General features: G+C 42.7%; 1 protein-coding gene across 1 annotated transcript in view; it reads right to left on the reverse strand.

The window, feature by feature from the left end:
• Positions 1-22724, reverse strand: part of GRIN3A (glutamate ionotropic receptor NMDA type subunit 3A) — a 66851-nt gene extending 44127 nt beyond the window's left edge. Inside the window, exon 1 of the mRNA XM_021541456.3 lies at positions 22032-22724. Within this exon, the coding sequence (XP_021397131.3) occupies positions 22032-22724 (693 nt within the window). The remainder of the gene's footprint in view (positions 1-22031) is intronic.
• Positions 22725-23069: the final 345 nt, after the last annotated feature.

Genomic DNA, 23069 nt, shown 5'->3' on the forward strand with positions numbered 1-23069 from the left:
ATAAAACTATCTGGGCTCTCTAACACAGATGTAAGGGGTGAAATGACCAAAAAAAAAAAAAAAAATAACCAACCTAAAAAATCACTCAAACCCTGAGGAGCTGGGGTTACTGGTTATAAGGAGGAGCTTACTGGTTATAAGCAAGCCCTTGTGTTAATTTGCAGCAACATGAACTCATCATCTGTTTTCCAGATAGTTTAAATTCAAAGCTTGATTAAAAGAATGCTGTAATTGAAGATGTTCTCAGTTCTTTCTGTTATCTCTTGGGTTTGGTACCTGTGGCCTTTTTGTTTTTTTATACCAAGATGCAAGAACAAGCTAATTAAACAGATCACTGTCCACAATCGATACACATCATGTACTGCCAGCAAGACACAAGAGGGATGACTCTTTGATAAAGGACAAGTTACTCAGTGCTCAAGGAGCTAACCTGTGCAGAATTTCTGAGTTCTGAGCTGGAAAAAACTGCCTACTAATTAAAACACATGATAAGTTCAGGAGGGAAATAAAGCACTGTGCATAGTGGGTTTGGGAAGCTGGTTTGAATAAACTAGTCTCTGCAAACTGAATCACAATAAACATTTTTTCGGAGGTTATGAGATTATCAGGTATTAACCTAGGCCCCTCAACCACATACAGAGAAGGCAGAACTCTGCCTCAGGGCCAGAAAAATGGATGCAATTTTACTTAGCAAAAAAGCTGAGCAGGTGAAGGCAATTTTCACCTGACTGGGAGTTCTCAGGTCCAGGGTTGGACTCTCCTCCATACAGAACCACATCCACAGCATTAGTCCTCAGGAGCTCCTGCACTGTGATCCCTGTCCTAGGTGCAGCACACCTGCATGTGTCAGCATGGTCCAAGAGCCCATTCCCATGATGACACACTCCTTCCTGAACAGGGGTGTTATTTGGGATAACCTGCCTTGGACTGAGCCTGCGGGTAGAAGTGCTCCTCAGAGTGAGACCATCTGTGCTTCAGCCATCACCTTCAGGAGCCCACGGATGCACTGATACAAGCACTTATCATCACTGTGATTTATTAGCTACTAAATTCCCTGCTAAGATGCTTGAAAGATAAACATTCAGCCCTGGAAAAGCAGCAGAGTCTCTTTTCTTTACTAGGAGTATTGGACTGCCAACCTGTTTCAGAATTTTCTGATACAATAGCGTACATAAAATTTAGTCACTAGTCATTACTTTTGCTTAGGTTTCAGCTAATTGTCTCTGCACACCATGAGAACAACCCTGTAGGTGTTGGGAAGGAAGAGTAATTAATGTTTTCTTTGTACTGGGACTGAAGGAAGGGAATGCTTCTTTGGAGATGTTTGGATTTAACGCTTTCCTAATTATGTTTTGAAAGGTTTTTTTGCCATTTGTATCTCAGTTGCAGTTGAAGAAAAATACAGAGAGGCCACATTTCAGTAGAGAGCCTTTGATATTACAGTGTTCTTAATGCTTTTACATAACTCTTGTTGATTTGTCTCTCTTCAAAGTCAACACTTACTGGTTTTTAATGAAGAACTTATACTAATTATTTATTAAACCATTCAGTAGTAATTGCTGAGACAGTGACTTTCTCAGTAATTGCTGACACTTCATAGAGAAGGTTTCTGAAAACTGAAATGATAATTTAGATGTGTACAACTTCATGGTAATAATGGAACAGAGATTTATGACATTTCATCTGTGTATTGAAATCTGCTTGACCCTTATTAAAGTTCTTATGCAAACTCCTTCTTTACCTCCCTTTGAAATTAGCAGAGTTTTACTATTTCAGTTAAAATGACAATTAAATCTCACAGAGAAGTTCAGTTTAAATGTCTTTAAGGCTGAGTTTAAGCTGACATTGAAGATGGTATGCTAATTGCTATCTGTTTTTAGTGATGTGTTTACACAGTGCCACTAGCAGAAACATCTATGTCCACAAGTGCTTAATTTTTTATTGGACATCACTAGCTCCTGTTTTATAAACCAGCTATGACCACCTGACTTCACTGTTTACTTGGTAAAGAACAGGCCTTGAATCCCTAATTTCTGACTTCCTGCCTTTGGATCAGATGCTAACAATCTTTCCACTGACTTTCAGTGGGCTCTGGACCAATGCATTCATAGAACATTAAGCTGTACATGGTCTGATGTGTGTCTTCTCCAGCCCATCAGCAGAGACTGTAACTACTGATTTGCTTCTTGTATCCCAACCAGAGCAGTTTTTTCAGGTTTTTCCTATTGCATGAGACACCTGAGAGAGCAGGTCCATTTAACAGCTGAAACACAGTTTGCATTTCATTAATGCAGCATTTTCCAGGCCTCCATTTCATCAGTCTGTCAACCCATCCTTGTAAATCTTGTGAGCACAAGCGCCTGGAGCTAGGCTGACTTGCACCATGAAGTATCTGGTCATTTATCTCTTCAACCAAATTTGTAATGCTAATTAGGCATAGTCACAGCGACATTTTATTTGACATTATAATAGCTTCATTAGAAGAGTTAAAAGGATAGATGTGAACATTGTTTTGCTAACTGTGTAAAAGTAAACAAAACACAGAAAAATATTTCCCGCTGACTCTTGGGGGTAAAGGCAGTGCTTACATACATATATAAGTATATACATTCTTTATAAGAAACACAAAAGAGAAAACAGGCTATGTAATCACATTAAAGAAAGTTCCACAGAAGGAAAAACCCCTCCTGGCTTGCAGTGCCACTGTGGGGACTCACAGCTGTAAAACAGAGATCAACAGCAGCTGTGAGCAAGGTGATGCCACAGATTTAAAAACTGACACGACTGGTTTTATCCATGGTTGAAATTAGAAAATTTAGACCTAAAGCCCCATTCCTTAAAGTCTATGGGCACTTCCTCATTTCATGCTATCATAAAAGGTGCTAGGAGATGCTATTTTATTTTTTTAATGTGCACTGCCTTTGCTGAAATGGCAATACTTCAAGATGGAGTTTGCGCTAGCAGCTGACAAACTGTGGGAAGTCCTGCCCTCTCCTCCTGACCAGCTGCTGAGGTGCCCCCTCTGCACCACATCCCAGTCCCTGCCCAGCCCACCAGCTGCTCCAGAGGGGAGGTGAGCTCCAATTGCAGCAAAAAACCTGCTCTGCCCTCAGCATGTTGCTGCTTTGGCTGTGCAGACCTCTGCTTCTCTGGGGAAGAAAATCCCAGACCTGCTTTGGACCGAAAACCAGTGAGATGATGCCAGAAATTCCTTTTTTCCTTCTCTTGTCCATCCGTCTTCTTATACACCCTGTTTGATCAAGACCATAATTGGTCCCCAAACTAAAGACTATTTTTTTACAGAGGGTTTAAAAGCTCAGAAAGAAAAGCTTTCTTAAAGTAGCCAGAGCTGTCTTGATTCCTGCAGTAAAAGAAGCCTGGCATCCATCCAGGCAATGCTTACATGCAAATCCTAAAAACACACTGCTGGTTTTAAAAATCACTACACCACAGGAGCTAGCTTAATTTAAATTTTGACTTAGTTCATCTTGAAAATTATTTATTTTATTAGACCAGACAGACATGACTTGAGGTTGCTTTCTCTAATGCTACACAAAAATACTCCAAATGAATCTGAATATGTACAGCTCTCTTCAAGGTCAAAGAGGTAAAATATGAACTTCCAGCTGATCTTGGTAAGCAGGGTCCATTATTTATCTGAATAGCCACTTATAAATTATCCTCAGTAATATTACTTCAAAAAATTCAAGGTGTTCTTTGCTTCAGCAAGAAGAAAAAATTCAAACATTCAAGGTTTGATGAAGAACATTTCATACAGATCCAAGAGAGAGAGCAGTTTTCAATTCCCTAAAATTTGCCTTTATAGTTTAAAAAAGGGCATGTGGTCACTTGTGTAGACAGACCAGGGGGAGCTGTGCTAATTCTCCATGACATTTCTTTAAAATGGCAGTACAATTCAGATGGGAGGAAGTGGTGGGTCCATATCTCTGGCGCTCACTCCCAGGAGTCACAGAGTTGCCATCAGTGTCCAAAAAGCCCTTGCAAACATTTGAGCTGCCAGGAGCTGCTGTGCGTGGACGTCAGAATGGACTACTGAAGTGCGTGAGGACTTGCCAGAAAGAGCTGCCCCACTACAAGTCTTCCCACATCTGTAAAGAAAACAAACCACAGGGGCAGTTCTACTAAGAGCATCTTTTGGGGTTTCTTCTGATTGCCACTATGGGCCTGGATAGCTGTAAAATGGTGTTTAGCAGAATTTAATCCTACCCTTAAGAAGAAACAACATCCTACTGAATAAATGGCCTTCAGCAGACTGTTTAGGTATGTCTGAGTGTTTTTCTGTAGAGAAGCACCTCACCAGCACTGGTGTTCTGCACATGCTGACTATCAGTCCAAAGAGATCCATTTCAAAAGAGTTCTGAAGCAGGCAATGTTTAGTTTTCCCATGTGTTATTCAGACAATGCATAGGGGAGGCACTTTTCCCCCCAGTTTTTGTTCAAGCAATTCAACTTTTGACAGCAGCAGAGCCAAAACAGCAGCTGTGTATTGAAGCTGATAATACAAATACTTTGGGCTTTCTGAAATTTGCCTCCTTGCTCCTCGCATCTGAGGTGTGATAGAGGAAGACTCTCTTATTGTAAAGAAATTTTGATAACACACAATGTTGCTGGTTTAACTTGAAGAAAACTATTTAAGCAGATACAACAATGGTGATCTGTGTGTGTGTCTGCTAATGGAAGAGCTCTCATTGGCCTTTTAGAGTGATTACCTACAACTCTAGATCAAAGATAGGTGTGACCAGGCTGCAAGAATAAAATGTGAGTTGGATTATCAAGATTATCGAGAAATAAGACTTTGAAAGCTGATTAAAACAAACAAACAACAAAAACAAGGTTATAGTGAAGATCTTCAGAAGTGATACCACAAGGTAACAGCAAAAAACACCACTGCCAGTACAGAATGGCACCAGGAGGTGCCAGGGCTAAAAATCACCACTCACCAGGGGTCAGCTACTGGTCACTAGGAGATTGCAACCTTAAGAACTGAGTGGAACAGGATTTACACAAAACAAAGGACAACTAACCAGTGTGTAAAACATACCACAAATGTGGACATAAGGTAGAACTACAAACAAATGAGGAATGGGCAAGTAAATACAGTAGGCATGCAGGCAGCATTAGCGAATACATATAAGAGACCAAAAGTGTGAGAAACTCCCAAAACCAACATTAAGCTCCTGCTTTGAGAAATCCTGGAACACACATTACTTGGCAGTCACAACCCCCAGCCTCCAAAAACACACAGGCACACATGCTCTGTCTCTCTAAAGATCTGGAAACCCAGAGGATGATCCAGAGATACAGAGACTCTGACTACAACATTTTGAACTGTTGTTACTAAGAATGAGCTGTGGCACTTGCATAATTCCCCTGCATCATCGGGACAAACAATATCACTTTGCTAACAGTGCTGAGACCTCGATTAGGCTAACAATGAATTCCTGGCTTTGCACATAGAAAGGGTTTCTAAAGCTCACATTAACTGAGTGCAATATTTGCTCCCATGCCTTGCTCTTGAGGACCCCTGCTAACACAGCACAAGAGCTGACAGGAAATTTGGCAACCAGGGCTGTAATTATGAAGCACATAAGCATTGCTTCACACTGGGCTCCTTGGCATGTCACCCCTGCTAGGCTCCTCAGCATAAAGGGCTCTTGAAACAGCATCTTTGCCCTGTTTCAGCAGCTTCCACCTTCCCATCAGTAAGATGGACATCCTGCAGCATATTGCTGGAAAATGCTGCTTTTTCAGAGGCATGACAGGCTGTGAGTACTCTTTCTGTATGACTTAACTTTTTTGGCATAAGCTAAAAAGTGTCTGAACAAGAATAAATTAATTCTGGAAGGAAATGTAGAATTAAAGAGAGGGTATGGAGAAGACTGATTCATACTGTGTTGGTAAAAGGAGTCTGGTACCATTTTACAAAAGCATCTATTGTCCTTTCTGAGATGTACCTGGTACATGCACACAGCATTTAATCCAATTAGATTGTATTCACCATTAACACCTGCAGCAAGGAATAAAATCTGATAGAGAACCATTTTCACTCAACAGTGCAATTACAGCATGGCTTGAAAGTGTTTTCAGCCCTTCCTGAGCATTTGAATTCCCCATACCCCCAGCAGCTGTGTCCCTGAGAAGTTTTCTTCTTCTTCTCTACAGTTTCCCCCTTCTTCTTCTGCTTGTCAAAGAAATGCCCATGTAGTGATCCATGGGGCACCCCTGGAATGATAGCTGTATATAGCAATATACAGCAGGGGAAATTAATGCTGACCCATGTCCCATTCCTCAAAACGCTAGCACCAGCTCATCATCTCATCCTCTTCTTCTGGGCCTTGCTCCAGGCATGTTTCACAGGATTAATTTTAGCTACAAGGGCATTTTGTTCTATATTGATTTTTTTGTATGAAAGAAAGCTGAGAATTAAGCTTGCAAAGCCTGCTCTCTTAACTCTATTAAATGAGGCCAGGGTAGATTAAGTTCGTAGTTCATCTTTCTGAGGCTAGGTATTAAAAATATGGCTCTAAGGTGAATTCTTGGGTGTACGTGGCTTGGCTCAAAACAAGCATCAGAATTTAAACAGCTTTACTTGAGGTTTCTTATTTAATATGCCAAGGATTTAATTAGAAAGATGGGAAATTAGGAAAAAAAAGAGTTAAAATTGGCTCTCAGAGCACAGGATGAGAGGGGAAAAAAAAATCAAACATCTATTTTAAAAACAAATATAGTCTCCATGTGATGGGATGCAGGCAGCTGACAAAGGGGATGGCCCACTGGAATGTGCTGTCCTGAATGGACTTGAAATGTCTCATGCTGCTGACCAGAATGATGACCAGGGTCAGAGGGTCTCATCCTGCATGGGCATCCTCAGCTCGCTGGGTACCTTTCACTAATCAGGCAGTAATGGTCCCTTCCTCAGCTAGGGGCAAACTCAAACAAACTCAGAGCTGTGATGTTTGTAAGGTCCTCAGCTGCAGACTTATCACCTTTCCACACAAGACAGGAATCTGAACTTTTGAAAATGCACCAAAGCCTAGTGGCTTCTACCCACTGCAAATGCTTTAACCTACTCCCTACTTTTAATTCCCAATACTGACTTAAAACACTGTCATTAACAAATGAACAAAAACCCAAAAGACAAGCCAGCATGTAGAAGTTTTGTGGCCGTGTTTTGAAGTTGCTTTTTCTGAGCGTGCAAACCACAAAATCAGGCAAGATCCTGTAATCAAGAAGCGCCCACCCCCCGCCCCCAAAGGCAGAAGCATTTGAGTTTCCAATAAAGCGTTATAGCAACGACCCACTAAAGTGTGTGACTGCACAGAGCCCGTTACCAGGCACACTGGAGAGCAGGAGGAGGAGGAGGAGGAGGAGGAGGCGGAAGAAGAGGCACCGTCTGGCTGTTCAATATAGCAGCTGAGCAATCCAGTGTGCGATCCCTGCCTCATTTCAGTGAGCAAACCCCACTGTAAAGTGGGGATAGCCCCCTCCCCAGTGTCCCGAGGGGACACATCACCACCAGGCTTTTCACTCATCCTAAGGCTTACAGCAATATAAATACTTCACAGCCTTTTACACTGATCAGAGGGAAAAAAGGGAAAACAGATTAAGTAATACATCCAGCCTTTGCTAGAAGCAGAATCTTAGGCCCAAATCTCCACTTCTTTGCTGTGCTAGACACAACTGCCTCAATATATAAAAATTAGAGGAAGTAACAACCATTTGTTTTATGTGCTGTTAAATAATTTGGGTATTTGCACATTACACTGCTCTGATGCACTGGTGTGTCCTTCCAACATCCCACTGAAAATCACTTCATCAGGGCCCCATGTTTATGGGTATTTTGGTACTGTAATTTCCTCATTAGTTTAAAGGGGATAAGCAAATTACTAATGGTCCACAGTATTCCAAAAGAGTCCTGGATACAGACATGGAACAAGGTCTTGCTGTAGTAGGTACCTCAGAGGGCAGAAAGCAGTTTACAGCCAGTATTATGGGAAGGTTTGGGAGAATGTGTCAAAAATCATCAGCCATCCCTGTCTCACTCTTGGATTTATAATGTGCAATATCATCAAGTGAGCATTTACAGCTCCTACTTGTGACTCAGTCTTCTGGGCTGATCTAAATGCCTGACAGAAAATACACAACACCTTCACCTCCCTACTACAAACAAATGCTTGCATGACTACTGCTACCAGTTTAGTTTCACTCTTCACCTATCGTAGTCATTTGGACCAAGAATGAAGTGACTGCACAAGATTTGTAACAACAAAATATGAATCATACATATTAATACCTCCTTTGAATCATGTTTGGATTCAGTGGAGCAGTGGTAACTGAGGCTTTAAGCAATGTGTCCATCCATAAATAACTCGGCATACTGCTCTTACCAGGCAAGACCTTTCATGGTAGGGAAGTTCAATACACTCGTAGGAAAAAGATAGAAGGTGGACAAATTGTTGAGACACAATTAAATACCAATTTAACTTCTCAATAAACAAAGTTTATAAATAATAAATAGGATGAAGAACCTACCTATTTATAAAAATCTTATGTGTACTGATACCTTACATTGCTTAAGGGGAAAGAGAAAAAAAACCTGTTGTGGCAGGTTAACAGGGGTTGGTCTTGTTTATGAGGAAATAATTAAAGTAACAGCAACAATTTAATAGCCTGGATATTAATGATTGTAAAAATGCTTTGCAGCATGGAAATTATGAAAAAGGCTTATAAAATCAAGTTTTGATACTGATTATGTCTTCTCTGTTGCAATTCCTTAAAATTTCCACAGCCTCTATATCCTATTATGAAATAATACCTTATTATCTCCCTTAAAAATTAATGTACCTCCTCCTTAGAATTATGTAGGGTTTGAAAAGCTCTGTGAAAGCTGAAAAGCCACTACACTCATTGCAGAGCACCAATTACCCAAGAACATTGGGCATTTAGTTAACTTATTAAGAGCTTCAGCATCTGCTTGGGCTGCACATTTCTGTGAGTCAAAAGCTCCCAAACATTCTGAACCAAATGAATCAATAAACTTTTTTCTGTGCTTGAGATTCCTACAGATGTACAAGATCTTTCTTCCTCATGGCTCAGCTCTCCCTGCCCTGATCCATGAGATGATGCCTACGGATGTTATGCTCTCTGCAAGTCAGCTTTCTGACCCTGAAGAGACAGCTAATGAACTTTTCCAGCTGACAAGGATGCTCTCAGCTCTCAGCAATGAACTCTAAGAGTGTTTTGATGCACTTGGACAGCCAGTGGTTGGGTCTGTGGGTCTTCCAGGTGCAGTTGGGGCAAACATCGTCTTTATTTGCAGTGCTGAGATCTGAAAGCATCAGATTAATAATGGACCTGCCTGTGTAGCCTCCTCTCCTCTGCACTTAAAAACTTGTAAGTTAACTTTCAAGTGACTTAGAAATTCTAAAAACACAGCAGCTGTTCTCCTCTTAAATAGCTCCTCAGTCATCAGAGCCACCATCCCTCTGACAGCTTTGCCAGTCCAGTGTAACCAAGACTAATTAACACAGTCAAGTCTAACACTACAAGTTCTGCAGGCTAGAAGAAATAATGACATTCATGAATTTAGCAAACGAGACAGAAGTTATGAATTTAATGATTTGGGAGCCAGTCTTGAGTTATGCAAAACACACTGAGTTAGGTATTCACAAAATTGCTCCGGCGTAATGGTTGCCACGTGGATTGTTTGCAAACAGCTTGCACAAACTACTTAGTGATAATCATTTGTTCCGTGACATAGTTAGTCATGCACTATTTCTGCTCCTTGAGTGGGTGATTGTATCCTCCTGAAGAAGAGGGTAAGAACCGGCGAAAATGAGGCACACCCTGGGAGTTTAACACGGATAAGCACCTTCAACAAAATACAGGAGTGTCACGTCTCACTAATCTCTGCAAGATGTTTGTGCCTTTCCAGCCCCATGCAAATAATCCATGATGACTCTGCAGAGTCTGGTGAACCAAAGCTTGGGGACAAGGAATGCACGGCGCCTATTTATGGCACTGCGATTCTTTTTAACACTCCAAACAAGGGGGAGTGTTGCAGAGGAGTATCTAATTCCCCCAGACAACCTGAGAGGAAGGGATGACAGATCACCGCTCCCAAGCGTTTGGCAAGAGCTTGCAAACTGCTGTCGCTCTCTCTGCAGGAAATGGTACTGCTTCAGGGAGACAGAACCTCCAGCAAAGACGGCTACAAAAAAAAAAGTATGTTCCCTGAAGACACAAAAAAATTGGGATTTTATTTCTTTCCACATTTTAGTTTTTGTTTACATGATGTTAGCACTTGAGTGCAAGTCTTGGTCAGTCTAAGACACAGAATCCTAAAATGGTTGGGGTTGGAAGGGACCTTACCCCCCCTGACAAGGGCAGGGACATCCCCCACTAGATCAGCTTGCTACAAGCCCTGTCCAGCCTGTCCTTGAACACTTCCAGGGATGGGGAATGTATTACAATTATTATATCAATGTGCAGAATTACAGTTCCACACACTTCAGTGACCTGGAATGGAATTAAGGAAAGTGAAAAACTGTAAGCTGAATTGAATTTTGTTGCAATAAAGCACTGATACCCCAGAAGTGCTCTGTGAGGTACCTGGTAAACTGGAGTTAAACAGTCAGCCAGCAGTGAGAATAAAAGCAACAAAGAGAGACTCAAGAAACCGGGATCTTCTGCTAAAGGATGTCAGAGCACCACACAACATTTTCAGTGGCAGCCACATCACTGCCACATTGGGCAGTCATTGTTTACAGACAGGTAACAAATCATGGGTAATTCTGATGTCCCCTGGCAACTTTTAGTCTTCCAGAGGAGACTTCTGACAAAGTACAGAAATACATCTGGTCTTCTTCATGCCCGGACTGGTAGACCAGCCCAGTGTACTTTCCTGTGGTTTTAACTGTATTGAAAAGGACTGAATTTCTCATTTGAGTCCCCTGTTCAGTGGTCAGACTGCAGACTCATTTCTCCTGATCTTACTGAGAATAATAAGCCATTTTGCTGCTTATTATACTCCAATAAAATTGTAATAATTTTGTATAACTCTTGGAAGACATGCATTTGCTCTCACAGTGCTGACATAATATGGATCCACAAAAAGATGAATTGTCTGAATTATTCTCAATGATATTAGTGAATTGCTTTCTATAGGATTTTAGGCAAAGTGGGAATTCTGATGAAAGTAAGTCAAATTCAGGTAAAATTAAATATTAGAGTTGACAGAAGTCCAAAGCTTGTTTATGAATATATTTTTAGTATCACAGCAACAAACCACAAATCCTATTGGACTAGTTCCTCATTCAAAGCAAAACAATACCACACTTAAATGAAGTCTGAATACTTTTTAAATAATGTCAATTGCATCAGAAACAGCATGCATGCACTCAACTGAAAAGATTCACTTTAGCTGTTCTTGTTCTCCTCAACAAGAACATTTTTCCCTTTTCATGAACGCTTCTGTAATCAAATTACATTAGGACAAATGCTTAAAGAAAATGCACAGCAAAATCAAACACTTGGAGTATTTGCAAGTTCCAGATTCCATGTATATCACCATTTTCTGTGTTTCTAAGACTGGGAAAAAAATTTCATAGGCTTAGTTAAACAACCAAAACTGTATGTCAAACTGGCCAGTGAAGTAAAAGGAAGTAGTCCCATAGATGTTGTGGAAGGCTCTGGGATGCTGCCATTCCTTTGTTCTGGCTTGGTCCAGAAATTTCAGGTGGTTTTCAGGCAGAGAGAAAAAATGTCTGTGATTATCAGATCTCTTATTCACTGTGAATTCTCACTTCATTTTCCTCTTCAAGTACACTTCTGGACAGGAATACAAGGACAGTGTGAGCTGGTCAACAAGCTCCCATTCCCTGTCAAACAGAGGATCTTTCTTTTGTTAATCATGTGGCACTGCTGCATCCCACCATGGGTCTAAATTTGCCACTTATAAACATGCAAGGGTTGTGAACACTCCAGGAGGACATCATGGTACAACTCCTTTCCACATAACTGCATGGTACATATTTATATGCACTGTCAAAATGGTGGGAAGATACAAAACTGTGTTTCACTGGAATCCAGCAGGCTGAGCTATTTATAAATAAGTGCCTTATTTTTGGTGCTCTTCAGTGCAGATGAACAGTGAGTGATGAGCAATTTATGTTGCTGATCATTTGTATCACAATAGAGCTTTGCAGTCTTTTTCTTCAGTTCATAGACTCTGCAAGTTCAGGATCTGTAGTATCCTACAGTGGAAGACAGGATCTCATAACAAAGACCAGTGGGCATAATAAAGAAAGGATGAAATGAGAATGCCACACTGAAAATGGAAGAGTAGATAGATAATAACATCTGAAAAAAATATTTGAGCATTCCTAGGGATTCTGGGCATCAATATCCAAAACAGACTCACCACCCATCTCTCTCTCTAAAAACAAATTCTAATTTTGAAGGAATCCTTTCCCAAGAGTATTCCACACTAAGGGATTTTCAATTTAGACAATGGAAGGAAACATTAAACAAAATATGGCTTAATGAACATGAAATAAGTCATTAGAAATATGACGTACTTGGAAGAAATCTTAGGGGTATAACTGAAATGAAAAAGGAGGTTTTAATTAACAAGCTTGTAAGCACACTGTACTCTGTAAATAATTCATGTATATAAAAACATGATCATAAGGATGACTGAATGATCATTATTTTGGCTTCCATGTGTTGACTGCTGATGTAAGGTTCCTAATCAGATGACACAGGAGCATTGTTAACCACACCAGCCTACCCAGGATATTCTATACCAATGCATGGTGATAGGAAATTTTATAGAGGTGATTAATATGTATTTTTTTCTCTCCCCATTATCTCAGAGATAGAAACACTTAGGCCACCTTTTACCATTTCCCTGGTCATGAACTCTGGAGCAGACACTTTCACAGACCACAGAATAACTTGGGTTGGGGGGAGAGGCCGTGAACACCATTCCATTCCAACCCTCTGCCATGGGCAGGGACACCTTCCACCAGACCAGGTTGCTCAGAGCTCCATCTGACCTGGCCTTTAGCATTTCCAGGGACAGAAGATGAGACATCTGAAATTTTCATGCCTCAACACTTACACAAAAAATACCAATGCTTTCTGCTGTAACTATTTGTCTCAGGAATGTCAGTGGGTATCTATTTGTTGCTTCTGTAGTTTATCACCTATCACACACAAAACTTAAGCAGAAGAAACGCAAGCACATAAACATTTCATCTTTTTGCCCTTCTAAGGCAGGGGTAAATCAGCTTTGCAGTATTAGCACATTAAAACAACATAAATCACAGCTAAAACACTTTGGGTACATTCTCAAAGGAGGGCAGATCCAAATAGAGGTCAGATCTGTTTTTCCCACTTTTGATACTTACATTGAGTACAGAAAATTCTTAAGAGCAACTGCTGTCTTACAGAAAGCAGTTGCATATGAGTGAGCCTTACACACTCAGAAAGTGGTAAATAATTATGCTTTCACCTAAAATAGCACCGGAAAATTATCAAACTGTGAAGTCAATGATACCAACTTTTCATCTGATTTGCAAAATAAAAAGATCTTTTTAAGCCAGTTTGAGAGAGCATGCTATTAAAATGAGTGTAATGCAACTGCTCTATCAGTAGCATCATTGAGAGAGGCTGGTGTGTAATTCAGCTGCTCTTTTTGGTTATTATTTGCTATGTCTAATAGCTCTTTCTTTGCAACAAATGCAAAACTTCATTTTTAAAATCTAAGTTGATGCTTGAAGATCTGTCTTGTCTTTTGACTCTGTCTCAAGTTAGAAAGTCTTATGAAAAAATGTCATATGAACAGCATGGGCAACCATTTCCTTCACAGTCTTGAAGAAGCTGGAAGTGGGATAGCATGCCTTCAGGGAAATACTAAGAGTTTAAAATATGCCTGTGCAGCACATTCATAGATTTTTATAATCCATTTCAAATATCTTCCACATTGTAAAACAGGCTTTGGAAATAAGCATCATAGATGAAAGCGGGTGAAGAAAGAGTAATAAAAATACTGTAGAAAGAAGAGGAAGAAATGGTGTCTGTTTCTTCTGAGCTCCCCAACATTTGATTTTTCTTGTATAATAATAAGACTCGAATCATCACAGTAATTTCCCCATTTATTGTGGTTCTGTGTCAGCCAAGGGTGCACCTGTGCCCACCTGTGCCCTCCTCCTCTACCCTCCCCCCCTCCACCCTTTGCAGCCTGCAGCCACCCAGGCTGAAACATTTCAGATAGAAGTTAATTATCCAGCACTAACACTGCACACTAGAACTTTCCAAACTGCTGCCAACTGGAAACCTTCCCATCAGCTTCTGAGGGCTCTCCCAGCTCACCATTCCTGCAGCAGGGAGCATCTGAGAGGTTCCGTCATCCCCCCGCTCACTGACAAGGCACTCAGAACGGGGGTGGCACCTGATTTCTGCTTGTACCAGCAGGGTATTCCTATGCTCCAGGGATGCAAGATGCTCATCATTGCCTGCATGGACCTACACTGCAGGGGAATGCCACACAGAGCTCAGCTCTGAGGGGTGAACCACCAGGCCTGAACAGAGAGATGCTCTGGAACTCTGCAGCCAAATCCAAGTCTCAAAGTCAACTGCACGCAAACTTTTGGTTGCAATGCCCCACAAGGGCAGCATGTAATGTTGCAATGGCTGTGGTATGCCTGTCTCAGTTCTTCATGAAGCTGTCCATAATTACCAAGAGCTGTGTTATCAGCTTGCTGTGACAGCTGTGAAGCACTTGGGGCCAGGCTGTGAACTTCTGAGTCACACTGATGAGGACCCCCTTGAAACATGCAGCTTTGCTTGAGTGTGACTCCCTTAATAAATGAATCATCTATCAGTGCTGCCTACTCAAGCTTAAATCCTTCTCCCAGTTCTCCTGCTACTTCCACCATCTGCACATCCTTTCCCTGTGGTGGTGAGAACAAATTTGGCTGACTGACAGGGTTTTGGGGAAAATGTGGAGTCTTTCAGAGCCAAACCAGAAGTAAAGTACAGTTGCTAATGTCCAAAGCTCCAAACCTAAATTCCCTGTGTCTGAATCTGCTCCCATTTATTAGGAAATCCCTTTTGGGTACCTATTAGGATGATGCTGCATGTATCCCAGTAACTAGGTGCTCTGAAATCCTAATCTGTCTGACCCTGGGCCCCAAAGCATCATGAGGGACTCTGATCATAGCTTTCAGCATGGAGTTTGCCAAAAGGCTTCCATTAATCGCACCCAACCACACCAAGGCCTCACAGCCTTTGCAAGACATCCCTCTGGCAACAGCAATAAACCATTATCTACCTTTGAAATGAATCCCTGTTCCCACCACTGCATCCTAGATGCTCGCTTAATCAGTTTCCTGAGAAGTCTGCAGGAAAGACAATGGGGGCAGAGGGTGCGGCGGGGGGGGGGGGGAATGATTTTTGGGCAAGCATTACTCACTGGAAGCAACTGTTCTTAGCCAGGGATCAAGGCAGCCCTGTGAATTCAACCCTGATGTGGGCACACCATTTTTCTCTGTGCTTGGTGATTCCAGCTCTTTCTCCAGTGCTTTCCAACAAAATTCAATTCCCTTATTTTGTGCTTCTAGAACCACAAAAAGTAAAGACAGGGAAGGGCACCTCTTCTTTCTCTTCTCAATTCAGCTTATTTCCTCCTTCTCTTCCCCTGCATCACTGACATGTGATGTTTCCAGTTTTCTTGCTTCCTTTTCTTGTTTTCTTCCTCCTCTTTTCTCTGGATGCTTTCAGCTCTTCAGAACAAATTCTGCAATGCACAGTTATTTGTATTGCAGTGAGATCTGATGCACTCTCTCATTCCATCAAATTGAGAAGACAACCCTTCCACTCTTTAAAAGCCCTTCAGTAAGGCCTACAGAAACATGGGTTTATAGTCTGAGTCTGAAGGCAAATTTAGGATTTTTAATAGAAATGGCTTTTTCCAGTTTTCTGATTACAATAAATACATAAATTCTAACCATGCTATGCCTGGTTTTCTTTCACATTTAAAAATTAACAGGAAATCCAGAGAGGGAAATAATTGAACATGATAATAAATATTTTGTTTGGGGGCTTAAAATTGTAACTAGATCCAGCACAATCTTAAGTCCTAAAACTATGTGTTTTCAATATTTCATGGGTTTAAATAGTAAACAATTTATTAAATATACCCTAAATGATAACTTTTAAAAGTAGTATTTGAATTTAATCACAATAAATAAATTGAATAACACATCACAAGATCATTTGTTGATTCCTACTTTCTAGAGCTCTATTTCCACTGACTTTCATGGACAAATTCTTGGGGGAAATTACATTGACTACTCCAGCTTACTTCTCTTTGCTAACAATCTGTTCAGTACAGTAACTTATGTACTCATAAAGAATCTGACAACAGGTTGTCTTTAAATTTGTCTATTCTAGGCAAAATTATAATTTTTACTTAGTGGATTAAGCCAAGTATTCCTTGATGTTTCTTCAGATAATGCCTGTCCTTCGACAAAGTAATAATCAATGTTTTAACGCTGTCATATTTTAATCACTCATCACTGACAGGAGTTTGTGCAGTGTGTTATGAAAGACCTAGCAGCAAGGAAGACATTGCTTTGTGAACTCCCAGAATAGAAAAAAAGAGCCAAACCCAAAATAAACATCATGTATGGTACTGAATTTGATGTTAACTCAGCTTTTCTGCATCAAAGAATCAGCACGAGACAGGGAATGAGAAAACCTTGTTACTGGCCAGCTCTGAATGAGTGCTGTCCCAGCAGACTTCAGGCTCTTTCTGTCTCCATGAGAGTTTAAAATTAAGGAGCCAGAGGAGAACTGAAGTTAAACATTTCCCACCCACTTTCCTGCATTCTGAAAAGGGATTTTCTGCAGATGTGACTAACTGCATCTTCCTTAAACTCTTTAACTCCTATAAAAAAACTAATCTGGTTTTTTTCCCCCTTTTGTTGTTCCATGCAAAGATTTTTGATATATGAAATATCACTGGGGTCTCTGGCTGAAAGAGAAGCAACTGGGCATTTGTTTGCAGATCTTTTCAGTTTATGTCCTCAATTCCTCTCAAGACCCCTCTCATAAACCCTCCTGAAGTACACAAAAGGCAAATGCCACCACCCTATTTACTCAGTGTGAGGTGAGGAGGGTTGCTGGCCCCAGGGAAAGACTGAATACATATTCCTCATCTACAAAGAAATTAACACAAGCTTCCAATATCTGGACTAAAACAGATTAGCAGTGACTATTTGAATGACCAGAGTCTGCAGCCAAACATGTGTGTTGCATTCTCTCCCTGGAAAATGGAATTATCAAAACTTTCTCCAAAATCAAAACCACTTTTCTGCAAAAATGAAATTCTGTCTCTGAGGAGGAAAGAAAAACAGTATCTTTGGGCATTTAGTTGGGCAGAAGCTTTCCCACATCTCCATCCGTTTGCTGTAATTTCTGTCTGCCTTCATTGGTGCAATGCTTAGTCTGTGTCTTGCAGGTCAGTATGACTTCTGAGAACACTGTATTCACAGTGATGTTCTTGTCTATTTCCAAAAAGTCCTGTAATTCCTCACCCAGGCTGATCTCATATATCTATAAATTAGGAAGCTGTTAAAAAATAGCACTTAATTCCTTTAAAAACTAATTTAAAAAAATAAAATGTTTATAGGCAGTTTCTTTTCACAGCATCTGTTCTGAGGCTGAGCTTGCTTTTCACTGGAAAATTCAATTTAATCTGGAACTTTGATTTGGTTTATTTATTCTTTTGGCCCCTTCTGAAGTCATAGCAGTAATCAGTAGCACTGCAGTTTCAGTTCCTCAAGAAGCCCAGTAAAGCACAGACTGTCAGGGACTGATGACTTGCAATTACTTTACTCTGTTTAGTTGCTATGAGAAGATTCCTTTTCATGTTAACAGACACCAGAGATCCTGATTTATCTGAAACCCACTAAAAATACTCCTTTAAATTCAGAGAACACTGCTGGAAGCATGACCTCCCATGTGTTTCTGATACTATCACCAACAAAATGGATATTACAGGCTATTCTTCCCAAACTCTCAGCTCTGAGCTGTGCTACTAGAAGCAGTATCACTGTATTTATTTATGCTTCATGTTCTCTGGATCTTTTCCCTGTTCCATCCATGGGAAAATTATTAATGACATTGGCAATCTTGGAATCAAAAAATAAAGGGCTTCTCTTGATACAAACATACATAAAATGACAAGCCTTGCCTCAGTGGCATCAGTGCTTGTGAAGATGCTTTCTCCAAAATAATGAGCTGTCAAAGCTTCACTACAATTTGCACTTGTGTTAGTAGTGAAGAAATCCAGTGCTTGTTTTTTCCTTGCTGAATGACAGTGTTAAATTGTTACTTTTGCTTACTGAGTGTGAAAATTTACTGAAATGACAGTAAAGTGAGAAAAGTAAACAGCATTTTTTCAGGTCACAACAGCAGTTGTATTTACTGTTAGTGTACATTAACAATTAAATCACATATATAAAATGAAAAAAGTGTATCACACTTTACTCTGTGTTGCCTCCCTTGAAACCAACACACTCCCAAAACCTCCAGAATAGGCTGTTGCTTTGTGGGAGAACAAGTGTAGCATCACACCTTGTGATCATTCATGTCATGGGGAAAGACTTTGCTGTCTTTTTTTTTTTTTTTTTTTTTTTTCTTTATCCTCAGGGTGGTAGAGTTTAATGAGAATTGGATTTTTAAATATGCTTGAACATCGACAAAACTTTTGAAAACACTGTCTAGGTATCTTACATTACTATATCTGCCCATCTGTAGTGCTGTACATTTCCTCTCATGTTATACATCTGAAGTATTACTATCATCAAATACCAGAGATAACAGGCAGTATTATTGAAATGTATTTAAGTTCTGAATCTTTACCTTCCCTTTTATTCTAAGCATTGCTTTCTGCCATGTTAGAGAAGATTTGCTCCAAGATCAACATGCTTTTCAATTACAGTGAACATTTGTCTGTTACAAACTTGTGCATGAAGTAATGACATTAACATTCAGCAGCAGTACAAGACATTGCATGTGTATCTTCCTCTCCTGTTGTAGCGTGGAAAATGAGACTTTGCTAGACATTGCTACCTTAAGACCACCCTAATAAAAGATTTACATATTGAGGAGAAGCAGTGACTCAGCACCTACTGAATAGTGGGTTTATTATGTTTGCCATGGTCTTCACTGTGCAAAATGCTCTCTAAGGGCAAAACAAGTTTTGGGTCTGCTCCTGTGCCTGTGTGGAAGGAAGATATCTGCAGGCATTCCCAAGGGCATGCTGCAGTGGTTTTGTGGGAGGGAAGATACTCTGTCCAAGCATCAGCAGAAGGGGTGACTGCAGGAGTGCCAATTCAGAAGCAGGGTTAGATCAGTCTTCTTTTCTCCTCTGGAAATCTGCACGATGGGCCTATGAGCAAAAACTGCCTTGTCTACAATGATGTCATTTACAACTGCCTCCTCCAATATGGCCAGTCAGTAGAAGAAGCCAATCTGCAGCTCCAGGTCTATAGAGATAAGAAGGTGACAAGTCTGTGGTGTGTTCATTTCATGTCAGTGATGGTATGGGACTGTGAGCAACACAAAATCCCTGCCTGCAACACAGACTGCTGAGGCCAACATCTCCAGGGACTCCTGGGTCTAATATGCTCTTAGAAATCCTGTAACTCTAGGAAGTATGCAAGGCAAAGCTGCTGTAGCACTTCCTCCACCATTAGCCTAAAAATGGTATGTAATAAGTGAAAGTATGAAAAAAAAAAAGTGTTCAAAAAGATATCAGCTCTTCCAAGACAACCTTGATAGACTAACACATTGAATACAAGTGTCTGCTGGTCTTTGAGTAAGACTGAGTTGTTTTTTTAAATCCATAGGTCCTTGAAAAGTTTTTTTATTTTAGCTCAGCCCAAAGGAAAAATTGAGTCTCTTCAGCACAGGTGCAGTGCCAGGCATTGGTTTCACTGTCACTGAAGACAATACCAGTTAAAATCTGCTTAAGAACAAAGTCCTGATTTGGAAAGACTGATCCATTGGGCTCCCTGCTGAGAACAATTTGAAAGTTAAGCACAAGCGCTGAAGTCCATGGAAAGCAGCAATGAAATCTAACCCTGTGCTGCATGTGTTGAACACATCTGGTGAACTCAGGCAGCTCTGGGTGAATTTAGACCCTTCTCTGAGATGGAAGATAAAATAATGCTAACAGCCAGAGAAAATCCTGGGTTTAGGATTTGGCCCTCGGGGAGCTTTGGCTGTTGACTCCAGCACCATTGTGACTGCAGATGCAAGGGTGGTAGATGTAACAGCAAACTTGGATGCTACTGGCAGAATTCAGCAACACTGATTAACCCTGAGTTTCGGCTTAAACCTAGAGAGACCTGAGTTAGATGAGTTTTGCTGATGTGGAGAAGCCTAGCTGAATTAAAGGGGCTACAAAAGAGCTGGAGAGTGGATTTTGACAAGGACATAGAGTAACAGGAGGGGCATCAGCTTCAAAATCCCAGATGGCAGGGTCAGATGGAATACTGGGAGGAAATCCTTGACTTTGAGGGTGATGGAGACCCAGCACAGGTTGCCCAGAGAGGCTGTTTCTGCCCCATCCCTGGAGATGCTCAAGGCCATGCTGGATAAGACTTGGACTTGGAGCAGCCTGGTCTGGTAGAAGGTGTCACTGCCCACGGCAGAGGGTGGAACAAGGTGGTCTTTAAGGTACCTTCTGACTCAAACCATTCTGTGATCCAGACCAGTATACAGCAGTCACATCTTCAGTTACAGACTAGGAACTACTTAACACAAGACTTTTTCTACCATTTGCGTCACAATTCAAACACACAAAAACGGAAAAAAACCCCAAAACCACAGAAATTAGATCCAGGCTGTGGTCTGAGTATATATGTATATATATATATTTTTTTTTTTTTTTTTTTTTTTGAAAAGCAAGTTCACTTGGCAAAGTTTTTTTTTTCTAATTACATTTTGAAAGCAAAGGTGGGCTACCGTTTTTTACATAAAACAACTATTTATCCTGTATTTAAAAAGCAGCTTGTACCATTTTACTCTGGACTTCCCTTGCACAGTCTTTACAGAATACAGCATTTTCTTACAGCTCTTTAACCTGAAGATTATTCCTGGCATCAAACACACTGTTTCAACATATTGTGCCTATTACCTTTCTGCAGAGTGTGTAACACGGAGTTGCCATCTTTGTATAATAGAAAGTTTAGCTCCTAATGCTGCTTCTACTTGCACCTAACAGTTTTGTCAAACACCAAGAATTTAGTTTCTACTATTTTAGCTACACAATCAAACAGGATGGGCTGCAGTTTCCACTACTTTAGTTAGGCAACTCGAATTAGCAAAAATCTGATCTAGTACCAACATATGAACTACAAATGAAACTGAACTACAGAAAATCCTGGCGCTTTAGCTCAGCTCGATGCAAAGTCAAGTTACACTGAACAACTTCCCTGAGAAGTGTCACTTGGTGCCCCAACCTACAGTGCCCATACACAGATCACAGCATTAAGACCATTAAAAAACACCCTGGAAGCCGTTTGGGGTTTTTTCGGTTTGCACTTTTTTTTTCTTTCCCCCTTAACAACCTTTTCCTGATACGCAAAGCAGGTCCTGAATCCCCTTTCTGCTCTCGGCTGCGGAACTTATCGCCGTATATGAATGACTACGGGCTAAGAACTTCGCTCGTGCCACTGAGCGCTTGTCTGCCTTTCCACAGCGAGGATGCTTCTCTTCGCCCCCCCCGGGGCTAAAGCACAACGGGGTGCTAAAGGAGCGAGGGATCGAATTGCGATTCCAGCAGCCCCGCGGTCTGAGCGCTTCTCTCTCGGTCAGAATCCTCCCGCCGAGACCCCTGCCCGCCTCCGACGCCGGTCCCCCGACCCTTCCCCGCGGCGTCCCCGGGGCGCTGCCCTGCCCACCGCTTTCTCCCCGCGTCCCCAGCGCCTTACCAGGCTCCGCCGGGGGAACTCGCCCAGCACGATGCTGACCACCGGGATGCGCAGCGCCGCCGAGATGAAGTCCAGCTCCAGCATCTCCCCACGGCTCTGCGGGAAGGCGAGGATGGCTGAGACCCCCTGCACCACCACAGTGTGGCAGAGACTTTGCAGGAAGGAGACGGGGTCGTTGCTCCAGGAGGCGCTGGCTGAAGAGAAGGGGAAGAGGGGCAGGTCGCCCAGTCCCGCCTCGATCGCCATCACCACCTCCAGGGACAGGTTGTAGGGCAGCAGCCCGGGCACGCCGTTCAGGTTGGCCACGGCCAGCAGCAGCGCGTCCCGCGGCGAGGGGGGCGGCCGCCGCTGTCCCCCGCCGCCCCCCGCCCGCCGGCCCCGCGGCCCCTCGGGGCGCCCGCCCGACGCCTCCCCGGGCCAGGCGGCGGCGGCAGGGGCGGCCCGGGGCTGCAGGTGGGTGGCCCCCACTCGCACCGTGTGCCCGATGCGCCGCAGGATCTGGCAGGGCTGCGGGTGGGACGCGGAGCCGGGCACCGCCGCCAGCACCAGGGCGCAGGGCGGCAGCAGCAGCAGGCACGCTCGTCCCAAGACCCCGCGCACCCCCGGCCGACACATGGCCGGGAGCCCCCCGCCGCCGCCTCCTCCGGCCCCGCCGCCCGCATCAAGCGCCCCGCGGGCGGGCGACGGCGGCATCAGCCGCGGCGGGCGAGCCCCGCGCAGAGCCGCCCCCGCCGCCGCCCATGGGGCCGCCACCGCCTCGCCCCCGCCCCAGGGCTGCGGGGAGGCTCAGCCCCCGGACCGCCCCCCTCGGTTCCGCGGGGCCGGGGAGGCACCCGACCCCCGCCGCTCGCCCTGCCCGGCGACCCCGCCGAGAGTGGGATGCTGCCCTGCCCGGCTGCCCCTGCCCGGCCGCTCCTCCGCAGCCGGGGCGGGCTCTACATGGCTCAGTTCCGCGCTCCCTGCCCCGAGCCCTCCGGCGCGCCCCTGCCCGGCTCCCCGCCGCCGCTCCCGCGCTGCTCCCGGCTCCGTTCCCCGCCT

This window comes from Lonchura striata, chromosome Z, assembly GCF_046129695.1.
Source record: "Lonchura striata isolate bLonStr1 chromosome Z, bLonStr1.mat, whole genome shotgun sequence".
Classification (NCBI taxonomy): Eukaryota; Metazoa; Chordata; class Aves; order Passeriformes; family Estrildidae; genus Lonchura; species Lonchura striata.